The sequence below is a fragment of the Rhinatrema bivittatum genome, chromosome 1, assembly GCF_901001135.1.
Source record: "Rhinatrema bivittatum chromosome 1, aRhiBiv1.1, whole genome shotgun sequence".
In the NCBI taxonomy this organism is placed as follows: domain Eukaryota; kingdom Metazoa; phylum Chordata; class Amphibia; order Gymnophiona; family Rhinatrematidae; genus Rhinatrema; species Rhinatrema bivittatum.
The window spans coordinates 551,308,409-551,330,045 of record NC_042615.1 but is presented as its reverse complement, the minus strand read 5'-3'; the positions used below and the strand labels follow the sequence as shown (position 1 = coordinate 551,330,045).

The following is a 21,637-nucleotide window of genomic DNA, read 5'->3' as shown; positions in this document are numbered from 1 at the left end:
GTGCATTGCCAACGAGATCAGGAGTCAATCTTGGGAACTTCAAATGTGATGGGGGAAGCCTGCTTGTTTGAAGGCAGCCGCTGCCTCTGAAACAGTTTTCACGCTAAATGTAGTTCCCTTAATCGCCAAGTGCAGCCCAAAAGGAAAGGCCCACCTGTAGTAAATCTGCTCGACACGCAGCACCCGGATGACATTGTGAAGTTCATAGCGCTTGCGAAGGGTGATGGCGGCTAAATCTTGAAAAGCCACAATGGTGTGTCCCTCCCAGGACCAATCCTGCTGCTTCCGTGCCACCTCATAAATCAGGGTCTTTTGATAAAAACTATGTAGGCAAAGTACTATGTCTCCGTTGTCGGGCCTCGGACCAAGCGCTCTATGTGCTCACTCAATTTCTACCGAGACATTTTGGTTCACTGAAGCTGAGGAGCCATCTGCTTGGAAGGTTAGAAAGAAAGTACAGATTTTAAAAGCTACCGCCTTCACATCCTTGTAGGCTTCTGTCTCGGGTACTTCTCTAATTCTTAGGTTATACCACCTGGCGTGGTTTTCAAGCTCCTCCAGTTTTTCAGCTAAAAGCTGGTTTTCTCTCTGAAGAAGCTGTTGCTGTGTCACGAGCTCACTAATGGAGGCAAGCGTGCCCACGACCTGGGATCCCAGTGTCGCTAAATTATCTCGGACCTCAGATATGGAGGTCAGGATGTATTTTTTATGTTGCTTCAGATCGCACAGATCCATAAACCACCCAAGCAGTTCATCCCAAGTTGGTAAGTCTGAGGGATTGAGGCCTACAACAGGTGCCTGTTCAGCCTGCTCTGACAGTTTCAACAGTGTTAGCCGTGGCCTGTTCCACCTTCATCTACCAGGAGGTCAGCAGCATGCTTGCTGAATGAATGAAAGAAAAATGTTTAGGTCTATTGTTTTGCGCTTGGAGGCCATTCTAAGAATTTAAGCAGCTAGCTATCAATTTAAAGCAGTGAAACTTGCTAAACTGCAGTATTTATAGCAAATTAGGTGATCGGGGGGTGAGGAGCTCTCAGATCAGACTATCTCGATTGGCCTCAAAACAGCAACCCCAATTCATGCCCAAGTTTGACAAACCAAAATCTGAATAGCTGCTTTAACTTTTTCAAAAATACAAAAGGTAATTAACCAGTATTAAGTAATCAGCTAATACATTACCTCCATTATACGATCTTCAGTTTTTCGTCTTGTTGTTCTCTCCTCATTTAACTTTAACTGACAATCCTTAAGCTCCACCTGTTCATTAAAATCACACATTTTATCACATGCTGTCCTTTTGAAAAAAGGTCAAGACAGAAATATAGCCTTAATTTTATAAAACGTTGGGGTGTGCATGCCAAAAAAGTCATATCCTGTCATTTGGGGGTCAGTTTTTGTTGAGGTTTTCATTTTTTTTTGTTTGCATTTCTGAAAAAGAGTGCACACTTTCTGAATAATGCACACTAATCAGACATAGTACACACTAATCAGAAATAGTGCGCACTAAAAATGAAAAAAAAACAAACCAAATTTTGTTTTTTCTATTTTGTTCAAAAATGACAAGAACCAACAGAATATAAACATTGTCTATGTTGTTTCAAACGAATGCACATCCCTAATAAAAAGTGGGTACAGTATTTCAGTAAAGCACCATTTATAAAGACTATCATCACAAACGTCTTTGATTCAGTTATTCTTCCTTACATATCTATGCAAACTAACATTTACAAAGTGCATCCTTTCTGAATATCGAACTTTTTAAAAAAAAGTCATATTACATGGAAACAGGACCTTTGGATTTCTGAATTGCCCCACTGGAAGTCAAATATTTAGAAGCATTCATTATCTTTAATTTTTTTATCATTAAAAAGACATGGTAATTTAAAAATAAGTATTTTTATTATGTTATTGCTAAAATTTATCATTCACTAATCTAGGATTTGTCCTGCCATGCTGGATAAAAAAGCTTAGATAAGCACTTTACTAAACCATATAGGAAGGGGCAACTTGTTGTCATTAAACTGGATGGTTTTATCCTAGTCACGGTTGAACACCTAATTCTTTGTAAAATAATGAGGGCATACCATGGACACAATTCTAGATTGGTTTGGCATTCTTTTTACACTGTATCAGGATAGCCCATTGGCTACGACTTCCATTTTGCCATGCAAGAAAAATGGAAAAAGGACGGACTGGAACGTTTACATGTTTATTTATATTCTGTTTTCTTAATGATCTAAGAGACCCATCCAAACTATAACATCCAGTACATACTTCCCACCCAGAGAGCAAATGTGTATTGAAAAAAGCTCAACTGGCCAATCACATATCTCCTTCTCTATGCAGAAAACATTCTGATCATAATCAACCTGATCCTAAGTGAAATTACTTCACAGCTCACCACATCTTTATATAAAACTCACTAAATTTATTTAACATTTTTCTATACCGACCTTCATGGTAATAGCCATATCAAATGGGTTTTACCAAAGTCTCACGTGTATTTTTATTTTTAACTGCATACACACACACACAAACACACACACACACACACGTGTTAAAGACAAAGGGTATATCCATCCAATTAGAATCCCTAAATTGCACAACTGGGAAAAGGGTTTTTTTTACCCATTTTAGGATTTATTTAAATATGCAGCGGCCTCGTAGGGAACTTTCCTTCCACACCCCCCCCCCCCGGCACCTTCCCCTCCCTAACCCACCTCCCCAACCCTAGCTAACCCCCCCCCCCCCCCACCTTGGGCAGGCGTAACTCGCCCACGCCATCACCCGACCTGGGGGCTGGTCCAGAGGCTTCGGCCACACCCCCGGGCCGGCACCACACCCCCTGCCACGCCCCCCCCCCAGAACACCCCCCGAACATCGCAGTGCCCCGACAGGCCCCCCCTAGCAAAGCCCCGGGACCTATGCGCATCCTGGGGCTTGCGTGCGCCACCGAGCCTATTCAACATAGGCTCGGCGCACACAGGGGGAGCTTGGGGCAGGATTTCAGGTGGTTACGCGCGTACCCCTTTATGTATATATCCCATTTGCAAGGTAATGTTTGGTTAAACTATAATTCATGTTTTTTTAGATGTGCATGCAACACTCAGGTTAGTGCTGGGGAGGAAAGTGGTTTTACAGTACTTGGAGGAGGAAAGTGTGTGTGTGTGTGGGGGGGGGGGGGGGGGAGGTGGTACCAGACATGTAGATTTGACCTCTAGCCTAATTCTAGGTGAGAAGTATAATGTCTGTAGTAAGAGGTAAAAGGGAAAAAAAAAGGGGAGAGAGAAGGTGAAGGGGCATGTCTGGGAATCTTCTGCACTAAAAAGTAAGTCAAAGCTTCTATTGGTGACTCAAACAGGCACGTATTTGTTTATTACATATTTAGATTGGCAAAAATAGACTGTAAAATTCTGCAGGTTTGAGTATTTGTGGCAATGGGGTCAAGTGTTTGATAAATATCTTTTTCTTTTTATTAATTATGGGTATTTATTTATTTTATTTAAAAACTTTTCTATACCGTCATTCAGTAAATTAGCCATCACAACAGTTTACAAAAAGGCACATATAGTAATAGACATTAGTTAGGATAGCTAAAACATTATGACCATGCCAATATGAGTGGTAACAGGATTCTCTCAATATGAAACTGTTAAGTATTGATTTTGTTTGAAGTTACTATTGCAGTTCATATATAAATAACATAATCTTAAGTGTATTTAGAGGTTGGGAAAGAACAGGAAATTACAAACTACGTATTCGGTGCCGGGTTATTCTCTTATTTGCTCTCTTCATTCTCTTTGTAAAAAGCCTTTTTAAAGAGCCAGGTTTTAAGACTTACTCTGAAATGTTTGAAGTTTTTCTGCAATCTTATCTCCAGAGGCATTGAATTCCATAAAGTGGGTCCTGCCAAAGATAGTGCTCGCTCCCTTATTTGTGTGAGTCTAGCAGACTTAATCAAGGGGATAGTTAGTAGTGCTTTGCTGGCTGATCTAAGGTTTCTGTGTGGAACATGTACACGTAATGCTGTGTTCAGCCATTCTGCTTTTCATCATTTATTTAAATATTTTTTTATACCGATAGCCGTTTGCACATCGTACCAGTTTACAAAAAACAAGTGGAAGGCCATAGGAACAAGGCGCAACCTTTACATGGAGCACATAAGAGTACTTTTATAGGAATGTCGAAGAATTAGAATGATGTGATAGAATAACAAATGAAAGAATGTAACTTAGCATTGAGATACAAATGATAATACAAGTGATAGAATGTAACTTAGAATAATAATACAAGGGGTTAAGAGGCATGTATTTATAAAATATGAAGAGTACTGACAAAAGGGGGCAAGGGGAGAGGGTGGGATGAGATGTTTAACAATGGGATTAAGAAAAAGAGGGAAGGGGCGGGGTGGGGGAAATAAAGTATGTACAATTATGATGGGAACTAGTATGAACTAGTGTGCTTGGTTCAGTCTAGGTAAGTAGGTGAGAGGAATGTTGTGAAGTGACACAACAATAATTTAAAAGGGGGGATTGTAAGTTAGGTACTGTTTAGGTGAAGGCCTGTTGGAACAACCATGTTTTAAGTTTCTTTTTTAATTTGGGTGTGAAGGTTTCTGTGCGGAGGTTGTAGGGCATGGAGTTCCACAGAATTGGTCCAGCTAGTGAGAATGCTCTTTTCATTGTGGAGGAAAGTTTTGGGAGTTTGAGGGAGGGGAGGTGTAGGGTACCTTGGTGGATGGTGCGTGTTGGTCTGTTGGAAGAGTGGAGTAGGAGGGGCTGTTTAAGCCAGTGCATGGTTTCATTGGTTATGGATTTGTGTATGAGGGATAAGGATTTGTACTGTATTCGTGAGTTGATGGGTAGCCAATGTAACTCTTTCAATATGGGTGTGATGTGGTCTCTTTTGCGGGAGTTAGTTAGGACTCGGGCTGTGGCGTTTTGCAGGAGTTGTAAGGGCCTGGTGGTAGAGGTGGGGAGGCCGAGGAGCAGGGATTATTTGTGTATAGTGCATAGCACTTTTTATTGTACTCTTTGTTCAATAGGTAGCCAATGAAGTTCTGCAAGTGTTTCAGTAATATGGTCTCTTTCTTTTACCAGTCAATATTCTAGCAGCTGAATTTTGCAATATTTGAAGAGGTCATGTGGTCACCTGTGGTAGTCCTAGGAACAGGGCGTTGCAGTAGTCAGTGCTTGCGAAAATTAGTGCTTTTAAAACTGTTTGGAAATTTGCTAGTGTTAGCAAAGGTTTTAACTTCCTAAGTACCATTAGTTTAGCATATCCCTCTTATTTTCAGTGATATGTGTTGTTTCAGGTTTAGTTCAGAGTCTATTATGACACCTAGGTTATGTACCTTTTCTGCTAATTCTATTCTTTGGTTATTGTTAATCGTTATTGGTGAATGTATTGGGTTTAATGTTTTTTCATTCTAAGTGCAGGAATTCTGTTTTATCAATGTTTATCACTAGCTCCATTTGGTTTAATAGCTATTGGATTATGTCTAGATACATATTGGCTAGTTTGATTGTTTTTTCAATTGTGTCGTCTATGGGTAAGATTAGCTGTATATCATCAGCATATATATAGTGTATGATTCCAAGGCCTGCTAACAGGTGGCATAACGGGAGGAGGTAAATATTAAAGAGTGCTGCGGACAATATTGATCCTTGTGATACTCCTGTTTGTAAATTTACTTTCTCTGACATTGTGTTTTATTTTTACCTGAAAAAAATCTGTTATTTAGGTATGATTTAAACCATGCTAGAGTGTTGCTGTGCAGCCCTATTTATTAGAGTCTTTTAATCAAAATTTCATGATTCACTGTGTCGAATGCTGAGGAAAGGTCTAATACAAGGATGTAATGTTTTCCACTGTCAAAGCCTCTTAAAATATTGTCTGTCAGTGCCAGTAGTAGTGTTTTGGTGCTATAGTGTTTGCGGAATCCGTGTTGTGCAGGATATAGAATGTTATTGCTTTCCAGGTGTTCCGATAATTGATTATGGACTGTTTTTTCTATTAGTTTTGCTATCAGCGGTAAATTAGATACTGGTCTATAGTTATTCAGGTAGCGTAACAAATGTTTGCACTTGGAATGTTGCAGAATTAGGAAAATCAATTAAAAGAGAAAAGGTTTTGTCACATCTGAACAGATTAAAATGTCAGGTTGCAGTTTTACAAGAAACACAGGCCAGCCTTAAACATTCCAAGCTAAAAATCGATGGGTAGCCCAAGGTTTTGCAGGACAGGGTACAACAAAGAAATGTGGGTTCGATATATTAATACATAAGAGTTAATCCTTTCAACTTTCAGATAATTGTACTGATCTTCAGGGGAGAAATCTAGTGGTGAGTGGCATCCTTAACAGAAAGCCAGTTATTTTGGCGTCACTATACATGCCTAACAAATATGAGCATGCCTTTTTCACCAAAGTTGTCACTGTGCTGGCCACATCAGGTAACGCCCCCATGTTTGTAGGAAGAGATTTAAATTTTATTGTAGGCATGTTAGACAAGCAAAGTCACTCTCTCATCCAATGGAAAATAGTAAAGGTATTCTCTTTTTATGTGAGAATCTTCAACTGATGAATACATGAACACTGCATCCGGGGGAAGTTGGATTCACACATGTAGCAAAGGCACATGACAATTCAGATCATTGAGAACTTCACTATGAAAAAGCATATAAGCAAATTAATCAAAGCAGGGTACTCCAAGCTGAGAATATTACATCGACTGAAACCTTTGTTAACAATACAAGACTTCTGAACTGTCTTAACAAACACTTATACTTTCAAACAGACTATTGCAACTCCCTTTTACTAGGCCTACCCTCATGTTTACTAAAACAACTACAGTTATTTCAAAATGCCTCTGCAAGACTCTTACTAGGAGACTAGGAAATTCGAACACATCACACCCTCGCTGATTGCTCTGCACTGGCTTCCTGTACAATCAATGCGAAAAAGGCTGTTGACAGGATTTCCTGATTCTAGTTGAGTAATCTTCTTAGGCATTTTGGGTTTCAGGGACTCATCTATGATGCTATTCAAGTCCTTTATTCCAATCTGAATGCAATTGTGTGGGTCAACAACCCTTTTTCTGAATCTTTTACATTAAAATGAGGGACAAGACAAGATGTCCCCTATCCCCTTTATTTTTTGACACAAACTATTGCTGATGACTCTAAATGAGGTAGTAAAAGATACAGAAAGAGTCCCTGATTCTCCTTTCCATACAATGTTGTTACTTGCAGATATCTTGCTCATTTTGCCTATACATACATATATGTACAAAATATTGGAGGTGTTTTCAGTATTTGGGAGCTTCTCTGGCTTATATTTGAACCTGGATAAATCGGAAGCATTAGATCTTACAGGAGCACTACAGTCAACATGGCAGAATTTCCTGCTGAAATGGGCACAAGATAAAATTAAATATTTATGCCTGTACATTCATAGAGTTCCAAATATATGGGATTCTCTGAATGTTACCCACCTTTTACAAAACATTTTCATATAAGGTTTGAACAATAGATGCATTTCTCAATTTCCCTTATAGGAAGAATTGCACTTATCAAAATGATGTTGCTCCCAAGGTTGCTCTATGTGATGCAAATGACTCCCCTCATTCTTAAATGGAAAGATATTTCAGTGCTCTTAAAAAGGTGGTCAAAATTTATTTGGAAAGGCAAGAGGGCAAGATTACCTTTAAAATTATTACTAGAACCCAAGAAGAAGGTTAAGTGGCTTTCCCAAAATTCGGTATTATAACATTGCATGCAACTTGAGATATGTATATGATTGGATTGGGAACATGAATCAATACTCAGATCTAATGTTTGAAAAAGCATTTGGTGGTGCCCTTATTATATATTCTTTATGCTCTGGCATGTCATCACATATGCATAATTTGCTTTAAATTAAAGCAGCATGACATGCGTGGACATTTCTAAGATCCCAAATGGCTCTTTCATGGGAGACATATCTATTAATGCCACTTAGAGGTAATCCCAGTTTTATTCCAGGAGATACTCTAGCTATATACACTGAGTTAAACAGACAACAGAAAGCTTTCATTTTGTCCTTTATAAATCTGCAAGTTAAATATTCATTCCTTTGCTTATTTTAGGCTTCAGATGGGGTTTTGCTAAAAGGATTATTTGGCATACCTACAAATAAGAAGTACACAGCATCACATTTTCAATTGGAGTCACTAAATTATACTTCAGTAGTTTTTCAAATGTTTTATTATATAAGTTTGTGAAAGAAATATATGCTTTCATTACCAATAAATTGTTACATTCCATTCAATTTTATGGAATATTACTCTCTCTAGCAATAAAGTGGAGTGCTGTTCTTTACATTGAGATTAGTGATGAAGACATGTTCATATGTATAAGTCAATTATATAAGAGTTGATTGAAAGAGCTACAATTTTTAATAATGCACAAAATGATTTTTGCACCCTATTGTGTATTCAAAGCTGGCATAGTAGACAACAGTAATTGTCTCAAGTGTAGTCATCTGAATGTTAACAATTCATGGGCTGTGGAAGTGTCATATTCATCATTTTTGGGAGCGTATATTTCATTGTGTAAACCATTGGTGGAAGACTATTCTCCAGTGTTTAGCTGATCTATGTTTTTTGGGTATAAATTCAAATGTTTTGGAGCTGGGGAAAGATGGGAAGGTGTTTTTATATAAATGCTGTCTGGTTGTGAAACAATGTATTTATTGAAATGGTTGGACTGACTTCTACTGATGATCTCTGGCATAAAAAATTGGTGGAATTATATTTGGAACCAATCGATTCAGCTAAAATCACCATCCTTTTTAAGGAACTTCAAAAATGTTTGGAACTCTTTTATGGACACTCTACCAGTAGAGATTTGATCGCTTATTAGATGTCATTGCCACAAGTCTTAGCCCTAACAAATTTGTTTTTTCTATTTACCATTCCATGTGTTAAGAATTTTTAGGAGAAGCTTGCCAGTTCTTTTCATATGGTCTGATACCTACTTCGAGATGTGCAGACTGAATCACTCAACATACTGAGGAGCTTTATGGAGACAATGTAATGGGGGAGACTCGTAAGAGTTGTGTAATTCTATTTTGATGGTTAAATTGTCATCTTTGAAGTATTTGTTTGCTGACAGACATGTCTATGTTTACTGGTCATAGACAGTATGATGAAAACTTAATGCAAAAAAAAAAAAAAAACACCCCACTAAAATAGAGTTAAAGCCTATGGAAGGGTCAACATGGCTTTTAACATCAACCCCTAGGCTATGTAGTTGCCATCTTATGTGACCTCACAAGATAGAAAACCTGTATAAGACGGAGATGTAAAAATGACAGAAGAAATCCCCTGATGGTAAGAGAATATGGTAGCAGTAAGTCATATCTATATTACATGACAATTAGAGAGATTTATCTGTTTGTACTTGTATGTTATTTTTCATTGCCTATATTGGATTTTGGCCAGCTAGAATTCTGGGAATAAAGTTTGTACATCTTCTGGAAAAAGCAGAAAATTCAAAAGTATTTATCTTAATAGGAGATCCAGGAGAAGCATAGCTACAGGAAACAGAGGTTCTATTGGATACATACCAAACACAACCTCTTGGCCCCAAGAGGTATTCTATAAAGTTTTTAGGAAATGCTGTAAACTGATGGTTTAAAGAAATATGGAAAGCCACAAAGAGAAGAAGTAATCTACAACACAGCAAAACTACATGAGCCAGTGCTGGGTCTCATCTTAGCCCACAGGAACCAGTGTTGTCTTTCCTCTTCTATACCCAGAGTGACAAAAAGGTCTCCAGAGAGGTAATTTAAGACGACTATTTTTAGTACTGGTGATAGGCTCCTGAACTACATAACCTCTGAGGCAGAGCTGTCACCAGTCAATGCCATCTTTTTTTTTGTTTGTTTTTAATTTGTAAATGTATTTTTATTAGCATAATAAACACGATATCTCTTTCACCATCAATGAATGTATACTGTGAACAACTGTAACAAGTGTATATAGCATATCAATATATAACTTCGCCAACAGTTTTATACATGTCTTCCCAACCCATCCCCCCATCCCTTCCCGTTTTATATAATCGTTTAATACAAAACATAACCGATAACTTCGTATATCATCATTTATCATAGCATACTATGGTGTAACCTTACACAGTGAGACCAAAGCATCGGTAGATCTAAATATCTTGGTGAGAACCTCATGTAATATTATCTTTGTCTCATTTCCCGCCTTGGTGATACTGGAGAGCGAAAGATGTAAAAGCCAGAACCACCTGCAGCCTTAATAGCGTAGTTAGGGAGTCCGAGCTCGTATACTAACTTATTGTGGGTTAGAGGATAGCCACGTCTCATAACACTGCCAGGTTTTCATAAATTTTGGAATAGTTTGATGCTTATGAGCAGTGATTTTCCCCAATGTATGCATATTTAAGACATTTTGTATTTCCTGAATGGTTGGGAGCTTAGGTTCCTTCCAATATCTTACTATTGCACATCTAGTCACTGTCACTACAAACTTAATAAAAATATTTTGAAATTTCGATTTGTCTGGTATTTCATTATTCAACAAAGCTTGGGAGGAGGAGTGAAATTTCTTCACCTAGTATATTGGTCAGCCATATAGAAATATTCTGCCAAATAGATTGTACTTTAGCACACGCCCACCACTGATGGAAGAAGGTACCCTGTTGATTGCATAACTTCCAACATACATCAGATGAGTCAGGTTGTATAAGTCGCAAATTGATTGGCGTCATATTCTACCTGTAAAGCAGTTTGTATCCATTTTCTATGTGCTGGGAAGAGATTAGGCCTTTTCCCATTTGTTGGGCTATTCTCTTCCAATCTTCAGATGTCCAATTTTCTTGGAGGTTTCTTTCCCAGGCAATAATATGAGGTGCCTTCATTGATAAAACACCTGCAAGTATCCTATAAATTTTGGAAATGTGTTTACCAACTTTGTCTGAATGTGTGCATAAAGTTTCAAAAGGAATAATTCCCATTATAAGATCCCCTGTTATCTGAGGTTGTGATAAAAAATGACTAACCTGCAAGTATTTGAATAAATCTGTGATCTAGTTGGAATCACTCACTAAGAGGAGAGAAGGATACCAACCCCCCTGGATCCCATATGTGAGAAATCTTATAAATGCCCTGGGTTTTCCATGTCTCAAAAGCCTGAGATGCCACCGCCGGGCGGTAAGAGATGATGAAAGAGATGCATACTGGGGAAAAAGGATCTATGTCTGAGAGTTTCGTCCTCCATCTCTCCCACACCTGCAGGGTAACCTGTATGGATTCAGGAAGGTGCATTTTAGGATGCCACGCATTACGTTTTTGCCAGAGTAATGCTGTGAGGGGTAATGAGTCTATAATTGCCTGTTCTAGCAACACCTATGGTTTCTGACGTTTAGTATTATGCCATTCCACAGCCACTTTAATTTGTGCTGCCCCTTGGTAATGATGTAAATTTGGCAACCCCATGCCTCCTTGTGAATTAGGTAAGTACAGGGTTTCTTTCGCGATCCTGGGCCGTTTAGCTTTCCACAAGAATTTGAGAAGTCATTTTTGCCATTTATCCAATATATTTGTCGGAAGAACAATTGGCAAAGTTTGTAGGAGATAAAGAAGTTTTGGCATGACTGTCATCTTTATAACAGCCAGCCGGCCTATCCAGGATATGTGATAGTGATCCCATTCCTCCATATCTTTGTAAAGTTTGTCATTAAGGGAGGATAATTTAATTGAAACGTCACTCCTATTCCCTATATAGATCCCCAAATATTTTATTTTCTCCTTGGCCCATTTAAGAGGATAAGACTTCCAGAGTTGATCCTCAATGCCCGGTGGAACTGAAATATTCAATAGCTCTGATTTCTCCCAGTTAATTTTGAAACCAGATACTTTACTGAAGTCCATGATTTCTTTCGATATGGCTACCAGTGAGTGAATGAGATCAGAAATCGTAAATAGAATGTCATCCGCAAATAATGATAACTTTGATGAAAAGTTACCAACTTGGATCCCTTGTATCCTGATGTTATCTCTAAAGTGGTGGTTGAAAGACTCAAGGAAGATAGCAAATAAAGGGGATAGCGGGCACCCCTGTCTGGTACCCCTTCCCACATTAAATGGTTGAGAATACCCCCCCCCCCCCATTTATTTTTAAGCATGCAGACGGGGATTCGTAGAGTTTTTGGATCCACCTTAACAATGTTTCCCCGAATTGAAAGGCTCATTGTCTGAAAGAGAAACGGCCAGTGTACATAATCAAAAACCTTCTCTGCGTCTACCGCTAAAAGCAGAAAAGGGATGTGTTGAGAACGAGCCCACCACATTAAATCTGCTGTCTTATGGACATTGTCCGAGGCCATTCTACCAGGTATAAAGCCAGACTGGTCAGGGTGGATCAACTCTGGAAGATAAGTATTAAGTCCATTCGCCAGTATTTTAGCAAGAAGTTTCATATCCAAGTTGGTCAATGAAATAGGGCGGTATGATCCACAAACAGTAGGATCACGTCCTGGTTTTGCCAATATAGTAACCCCTGCTAAATTAGCAACTTGAGACAAGGACAACGGACCTTGTAGGGAGTTGAAGAGATTTACTAGTATGGGAGTGATTAAACTGGCGAACGTTTTGTAAAAGGTGGCTGTATAGCCATCAAGGCCAGGTGACTTCCCAGTTTTTAGATTTTTTATTGCCCAAATTACCTCTGCACTGGAAATATCCCTATCAAGGACCTCCTGAGCATCTGGTTGTATCTGTGGTAGTGAGGGTTGGGACAAATAATTATCTATTTCTTGTGTACTTATTCTAGTGTCAGTGGCATACAATTCAGAATAGAATCAGATAAACCTTTGGCGTATATCAGCGTTTGAAGTTAACATCTTACCAGTTTCATCTTTTAGTTTTACTATATTATTTTGCATTTGTTTTCAGTTTTCTAGCCAATTGTTTGCCCGCTTTATTTCCGCCTTCGTAATGTGTTTGTTTGGTAAGTGTAAGTTTATGAGCGATCTGCGCTGCTTCCAGCTCCTTTAAGTGCATTCTTAATTTATCCATTTTAGCTAAAGTGATGGAATCACCCGTGTGGAAATGAGTGTAACCCAATGTTTCGAGTTGTTGGAGTGTCCAATTTGTCCTTATTCTGTAGTTTCTTTAAGAATGCCCCTCGGGCTATATATTTTCTCCGTACCACTGCTTTAAGGCAGACCCACAGAATCATAGGGGACATCCCTTCCGTTTCATTATTCCGGATATATTCCTTTATATCAGCCTGGAGCTGTAGACAAAAGATATTGTCCTCTAGAAAACTATCATTCAACTTCCAGAACTGGTTTCCTTTACCATATAATCCGATATCTAGTTATAATGTAATTGGGTCATGATCGAACCATGTTATAGGGTCAATATTTGGTTTTTGGATCATATTAATACAGCTTTTAGCTACTAAGAAAAAATCAATTCTGGAATAAGACTGATGTGCCCTAGAGTAGAAAGTATAATTTCGAAATTTAGGATGCCATACTCTCCAAACGTCCAAAAGGTTCAAGCTACTTATAAAATGTTTGAGTGTTGTACGATCTTCACGTGCAGAAGTCATTGAGCTCTGAGAGTTGTCAAGATGGGGATTAAGGGTAAGGTTGAAATCTCCACCTATAATCAAATGGCCTTCAGCCCATTGATGAATTAGCTGTGTGAGTTTCTGTAGAAGCGTTCCCTGCCCTGTGTTTGGGGCATAAATATTTACCACAGTGTATTTTTCACCCCCTATTACAACAATGAGAATCAAGTACCGTCCTGCTGGATCAGAATGGTAAGCGCTCTCCTCAAAAATCACATCTTTACTTATGGCCCAGAGTTCGGGCTGCCCGGTATTGTGCTGGATACAAATTGTGTTTAAGAAGGCGTTCATACCTTTTTTTTAAAATGAGTCTCCTGGATAAAGGCTATGGAGGTATTCTGAGACCTCAATTCTGAGACTAGATAATGTCGCTTAAAAGAAGAATGTAAACCCATAACATTAAGGGAGAAAAGGTTCAATATTACCATTGAAAAGCAGTAAGTACTTAAGCATGAGAGATATCAACCTATGAGAAGCCATGAGTAACAATGCAAGAAGTCTCCTGAAGATATTCACAATATATATGTAAATGTCTAGCTTATAAGAAAAATCTGCCACCATATGTAGTTTTAATGTACCCCAAACCCTCTGTCCCCCCTCCCCCTTATCCCTCACAGCTTGGATCCCCGCTGGTTCCCGTGCTGCTTCAATAAAGGAGGAAATAATCATCTTGGTGTTTCCCCTTAGTTCCAATCAACATTTAATATTAGAATATATAACTAGATTATCTGGAATTCTCCCTTCATGTAATGGAAATGTTAACAAGTCAATGTAACCAACCGTAGAATATGGGATATCTTGAAGAATCCCATCCTTAAATATTAACCTCAAAAAGTAAACCCAATGCTCAACCAGTTATTTTGTTAGACATTGAATCTTTCTGTAATATCCCCTATTAGAAAGCATAAACAAGATAAGAGATATATAATATTAGAGAACCTCAGGTGGGTTCCCGTGTTGAGGGGATATTTTCTGTATTGCGTCTCAGTCTTTTGTCCCCTTTATTCACCTGCTGCCATCGTGGGAGCTCCTCACTGCGGCTGTTGGGTTTTGATATCGCCTGGGTATGTTCAAATCCGGGATACGCAGCATCATGAAGGACTCATGAAGCTTCCAACAGAGTTTTCACGTGATGAGTCTCACCTTTTAAAGAAAAACTCATCCCGAAAGGGAAGAGCCAGCGGTATCGCACATTTTCTGTGCGCAGGAGGTCCGTAACACGTTTTAATTCCTGTATTTTCCTGATGGTGATCGAGGGAAATGTCCGCAAAAACCAGTATGGCGTTTCGCTGCCAGTTCCAAGTGGCTTGCTTCCTCGCGATCGCTACTATTTTATCCTTCAGAGAAAAGTCATGGAAGCATGCGATTATGTCTTTAGGTTTGTTGTTTAGTCTGGGTCCCAGTATTCTGTGGGCTCAGTCTATTTTAATTTCCAAGCCTGGATCTGAAGCAGTCTAGGTCATTTCTGAGGTCAGCAGCATGGCGCAAATCTGGATCACTACCGCAGTACAGTCCTGATTTTCAGGCATGTCTGGCACACCACGGAAACGTAAGTTGTGCCGCCCAGAATGATTCTCTAGATCTTCCATCTTTTCGTTGAGCCACTCTATTTCTGTTTGTAATGTTGCCTGGTGCTCACGGTTTGTTTTAATATCTTCGCTGTGACCATCCACTCTCGTCTCCACCTCAAAGATGCAGTGGCCATTTTCTGCGATGTCATTTTTAATTTCTTCGATCGAGTTCATAATATCTTGCATGTTGCTGGTAATTTCTTTAAGATCTGCAAGCCATCGTCTCATTTCAGATCTTGTAGGTAAATCTCCTTCCTCCATAATTAGGTCCTCATTAATTTCATCTGCTTCTAGCAGTGCCTGTTCCTGGTCCGCCATATCAGGGGAGGGGAGTTCTTCTCTGTCCAGTTTCTTGTAGGAAAGTTTCCTGAAATCCACCTGTTTTCATCGAGGACATCGGAAGAGTTAGCTTGTGCTATCAGGAGGTTAGAGTGTGTATTTGACCTGCGGATGATTTAGATTTAGGAAGATTGTTAATGTTGTTGGGGGAGCCCCTGTATTAGGCTGCCATCCCCCGAGGTGACGTCACTTCCTCCTCCAATGCCATCATTTTTGAACCTCAAAAACATATCCGTGTCATTTCTATCCCTATGTGTTCCTATGTCTTAATGTCATTTTTACCAGTATCTGACTAACAAATCTATAATTGGGAGTCACATTCTAATAAAAATCCACTTAATGCAAAATGGAATTTCAAGTCACCATTAAAAGATGGTTTAAAAATAGGAAAAACATTGTTCATCAGATCATAAACCTGGAAAAAAATAACAAATGGGAAAGTGAGCAAGCAAGAACAAAAATGTCTGTTTCTATTAGTGAACGAATGAGATTCAAGAGGAAAACATTTTGAGTGAAAGTAAATAGAAGAAAAATGTAAAAACTTTCTAGGGTGGAATAATCTTGCTGACACACTGCCAAAATGCTTGATACTCATCAATGGCACTAGGTGTGTCAATGCGACTGAGCCCATCCTCGGCTGTACCGACTTTGCTTCCAGCTCAGTCACAAGGCATTTTTCTTTTTACATGTCCAATGAGCCCCATGGGATTGGCAAAGGGCTCACAGACCCTTGTTCTCGGCACTTCTATATTTTGTTCAATCCCAGTTATGGGGCAAATCCAGGAGCAGGTAACGCGGAAGGGGAAGCTTTGCTCGAGGAGCTCCTACTCAACTTGGCATGGAGGGAGACTAAGGAAGCCTTGCTCTGAGATGAGGAACGACTCCGGATTTTCACCATCCTGTGAAGTTCCTTGGTGACATCAGGCTGAAATCATAGTAATTAGCTAAGTCGTGATCTGGCCTCAGACACCTATAACAAATGTATCCATCAGTTGATATCTTCCATCCACAGACACAGTCCTTGAAGCTGTTGGGTGTGGCCTTCTTAAAGTCAGACATAACAAGTTTTCCTTTTTTTTGTACAAAACTGAAAAGTGCTATTAAGGGGCTGCTAAGGCAGCCAGGTAACTTGAAACGAGTTCAGACTAAAAGATCCAAGTAACAAAAACAAAGACAAATTGTACATGTCCTTGAGGAGCTTGGGCTAAAAAGGCTCTATGAGCTAGGAGAGAAGGGTCCGTTCAGCACTGTCAGATCACATTACTCCACGTGTCATGGTTAATGAAGCCCTGCTTTTGACAGAGAAATCCATTTTATTTGGGCAAATTTTCTCTCACACATTACCTATTATGAAACACCTGCAAAACTGACCAACATGTTCACAAAACAACAGTATTATCTCTTAAGATACTGAAGCATTTAAAGTCAAATGAAAACAAATTGTTCCATTTTAAGTTGATAATTAAAGTCTCTACCTCTTGAATTTCTTATGTTCGTTTTTTCTGCCTTTTTCCTAATTAAACTGAGATCGATATTCAAATGCTACTTAGCCGGATAAGTATGACTTCTCTGGCTAAGTGGTGATTGCTAAATATTCAGCTATGTTCAGTGGCTGCCACTTAGCTGAATAAGCCACCTATCCGGCTAAGAACTTAGCTGGATAACATGTGGGTGGGCAATGGGTGTAATGGGACGATGCTACTTAGCTGGATAACTTATGGGGCTAAATAGCAATATGGAGACTTAGCCAGATAAGTTATCTGCCTAGGTTAGATGGGCTCAATAGCAGGTCTAAACAGACAGATATGACTTATCTGGCTAAATAGCGCTAAATACAAGGATGCAGCTGAATATCCCATCTAAATTAGCCAGATAAGTCTGACTGACTTGGCTATATTTTGAATATTAACCCCTATAGTGTATAACCAACTTTTTTTAAATTAAATCATTAAAATATTTTGATCATTGTATTTAGATAAAGTAAATTATAAATGTAATGAATATTTGCACTCTAACATTACCAGTATATGTACTGCAGTTGTTTTTGAAAAAGAAAAATCCTGAAAAGGGATAAAACCTGCAGCACAGCAGCTAAAAGCCCCATTCAACTTTACAGATGTGACAATAAGCACTCTCTTTCTCCCTCTATATCAGGGATGGCGGACTCCAGTCCTTGACTGCCCATAAACAGGCCAGGTTTTCAGGATATCCACAATGAGCACGCATGAGAAAGATTTGCATCCAGTGGAGGCAGTGCATGCAGATTTTTCTCATGCATATTCATTCTGGATATCCTGAAAACCTGGCGTGTTTGCGGCGCTCGAGGACTGGAGTTCACCATCCCTGGTCTATATTTAATAGTGTCTCAAGCAACAACTCCCTCTAGTGAAAAAGCTGGTATATTTCAATTTCCAAACCAAAAATATCCATATCCTAAATAGCAGCCATAAAGGTTTTTTGATTCTGACTCTGCTCTTTCTATTCTGCTAAAGACAACATGCAGAGGCATGAGATACAGGATAGTGAAAAGATAACTTAAAAAAAAAAAGTTCTGCAGCCAACAATATGATTCAATCACTGCTAACAAAAGTTAATGTTCCTGCTAAAGGTAGAATTAAAGAGATTCTTATTCAACAAAAATGCATAGAAGCACGTTACCTGCAAGCGTTTATATTGCTGAGGAGAGGTTGTCTCTGGTAAGCTGTGTACAAAGATATCCAGACCACTGCCATTTTCTTCTGTCTCCGAAGAGGAACCACTTTCCACGGTCACTTTTACAGGTGCACCTGTCTGGTTAAGGAAAGTTAGTGAACATATGAACCCTTCAAGAGAAAAGAGGATGACTTGGGCTAGATGTTCTATGGGAAAAACCCTTTAGTACATCAGACCCTGTTTAACAGCCTTATCAGTTTCTCATACTTCTCAGAAGGGTTTTTTTTTCATATTTACATAAGAAATATTGAAACTATATAGAAAGGGCAAAAAGAAAAAACCTACACAGGAAAACAAGATTTTTTTTTAACAATGGTAATTCCCAAAGTTGTTCATGTGACTATTTTCCTACTAAAAACAATACAATTTTAGCATTAAATGGACCTTCAGTTGTTTTCAACAGTTAATCCTAAAAAGGAGATAAAGGTTTTAATCTGCAGGCTGAGATTAATTCAATGTCTTAGAAACAAAAAATTGCTAATCATCTACACATACTTGAATTATATGGCACCTCAAGTGTGGCTTGCATGGTAGGCTTAAATGTAAAGTATTTAAATAGCCAACAAGAAAATCTAGAATTCAAACTGTGCAAGAATCTCATGCATATTATAACTTACTATTAAAACCAAGTAACTGTTTGTCATGTTTTAGTTTAAAATCATCACTTCTGGTTTCAGCAAGAGTACCCTGTGATTACTAATAAATACAATGCCTCTCCATCAAATTTAGACATTGTAAAACATTCAGCCCTTCACATAATCTGCTGGGTTTGATGTCTTACAAAACACATATGTAATAAACAGGAAAGAGCATAAGCACTGGCAAGTAAGATGTACTACATTAATAAATCAGGATGAAAGAAAATTTGAAAAGAAGCTTTTCAGACACGCAAAAGCATAACATAAAAACTTTTTCAAGTATATTTGAAGCCTGTGAGGTAGTCTGTTGGACCCACTAGATATTAGTGTTGCCAACTGGCTCCAGATTTTCAGGTCAGCCTGATTCAATCCTGGTTTTATCCCACTACATGCAGGGACTTTTAGTTCTGCCTTCCCTACTTCATTCCTTTAGGAGAGCAAGACTACAAATCTCTACATGCAATGGGATTCAGACTGTCCTGAAAATCTGGAGCCATTTGGCAACCCTAATAGAGGTCAGGGTAAAAGGGGCACATAGAAAACAAGAATTTAGCAGAAAAACGAAATGTTAAGATTACTTACCTGGTAATCTCCTTTTCCTTAGTGTATGCAGATGGACTCAAAACAAATGGGTATAGTGTGCTCGTGCTAGCAGTTGGAGACGGATCTGACGTCAGCACGGGTACATATACCCCCACAGGAAGTGAAGCAATTCAGTAATCTTCCTTGCAAAGCTGTTATAGCAATATGTGTACTGACCGATCGATTAATCAACAGGATTACCCTGACCAATTGATGGTAGCTGGAGACCGCCAGTGTTCTCAACTGGAAGGCGTCGACACCCGGCAGGGTGGAAGCCCTATTATAAGCAAAACATGGCTTACCGTGAGTCAGCGAATCCCCATGTATATCGGCAGCCGGGCGGGATGCTGAGTCCATCTGCATACACTAAGGAAAAGGAGATTACCAGGTAAGTAATCTTAACATTTCCTAGCGTGTAGCAGATGTACTCAAAACAAATGGGATGTACAAAAGCTACTCCCGGACTGGGAGGGAGGCTGCCCGAGGACCGTGTAGGACCGCCCTTGCAAATGCGGTGTCCTCCCGGCCTGAACGTCCAGACGGTAGAATCTGGAGAAGGTATGGGGGGAGGACCATGTCGCCGCTTTACATATCTCTGCAGGCGACAGCAGCTTAGCTTCTGCCCAAGAGGCTGATTGTGCTCTGGTAGAATGAGCCTTGACCTGTAGAGGTGGCGGTTTTCCTGCCTCTACATAGGCTGCCTTGATAACTTCTTTAATCCAGCGGGCGATGGTCGGCCGTGAGGCCGCTTCCCCTTGCTTCTTCCCGCTGTGCAGGACGAACAGGTGGTCCGTCTTTCGTACTGCTTCTGACATTTTCAGGTATCTGGACAGCAGTCTGCCGATGTCAAGATGACGTAGTATTCGACCTTCTTCAGATTTCTCCAAACCTTCCGTGGTAGGCAAGGATATGGTTTGGTTGAGGTGAAAATGTGAAACCACCTTGGGTAAAAAGGAAGGAACGGTACGAAGATGGATGGCTTCTGGAGTGATTCTGAGAAATGGATCACGACAGGATAGTGCTTGTAGCTCTGAGATGCGGCGTGCTGAACACACAGCCAGCAAGAACACCATCTTCAAGGTCAATAAACGGAGTGACAGGCCTCAAAGGGGCCTGAAGGCTGATCCCGCTAGAAATTCCAACACTAGGTTGAGGTTCCACAAGGGCACTGGCCACTTCAGTGGCGGGCGAATGTGTTTGACTCCTTTCAGAAAACGTGAAACGTCTGGGTGCTTGGCAATAGTAGTGCCATCACTCCTGGGACCGTAGCAAGACAGTGCTGCTACCTGAACCTTGATGGAGCTGAGGGACAAACCCTTCTGAACTCCATCTTGCAGGAAGTCCAAAATGATAGGAATCTTTGCGGTATGCGAATTGGTGCTGTGAGAATCGCACCAGGCTTCAAAAATTCTTCAGATCCTGAGATATGTTAGTGATGTGGAGAACTTGCGTGCTCAGAGGAGTGTATCTATCACCAGCTCCGAGTATCCTCTTTTCTTCAGTCTAGCCCTCTCAATGGCCAGACCATAAGAGAGAATTGAGCTGGATCCTCGTGGAGAATGGGGCCTTGCCGCAGCAGGTCCCGGTATGGAGGCAGAGGTAGAGGATTCCCTGCCAGTAGTCTTCTCATGTCTGCGTACCAGGGTCTTCTTGGCCAGTCCGGGGCCACTAGGAGAACTAGGCCTCTGTGTCGCTGAATCCTGTGAACAATGGCGCCCAACAGGGGCCATGGAGGAAATGCATATAGTAGGATCCCCTGAGGCCACGGATGTACCAGGGCATCGATCCCCTGAGCTCGAGGATCCCACCTGCGGCTGAAATATCTGGGAACTTGAGCATTGGACCTGTCTGCTAATAGGTCCATGGCTGGCGTCCCCCAGTGATCCACAATTATCTGAAAGGCTGTGGGTGACAGCTGCCATTCTCCCGGGTTTAGGCTTTCTCTGCTGAGGAAGTCGGCTGCAGTGTTGTCCTTCCCGGCGATGTGTACGGCGGAGATGTCCTGAAGATTGGCCTCTGCCCAAATCATCAGGGGAGTTATTTCCAGGGACACTTGTTGGCTTCTCGTTCCGCCCTGTCGATTGACGTATGCCACTGTGGTGGCGTTGTCTGACATCACTCTGACCGCTCTGTTGCGAAGTCT

At 40.1% G+C, this 21,637-nt stretch overlaps 1 protein-coding gene across 3 annotated transcripts in view; it reads right to left on the bottom strand.

The window, feature by feature from the left end:
• The window catches only part of CEP78 (centrosomal protein 78), a 243,015-nt gene that overhangs the window by 59,353 nt on the left and 162,025 nt on the right, over positions 1-21,637 (bottom strand). For all 3 annotated transcript variants that reach the window (XM_029616524.1, XM_029616516.1, XM_029616532.1), the window contains exons 12-13: positions 18,221-18,352; positions 1,180-1,257 (exon numbers count right to left, since the gene is read on the bottom strand). In XM_029616524.1, the coding sequence (XP_029472384.1) occupies positions 1,180-1,257; positions 18,221-18,352 (210 nt within the window). The remainder of the gene's footprint in view (positions 1-1,179; positions 1,258-18,220; positions 18,353-21,637) is intronic.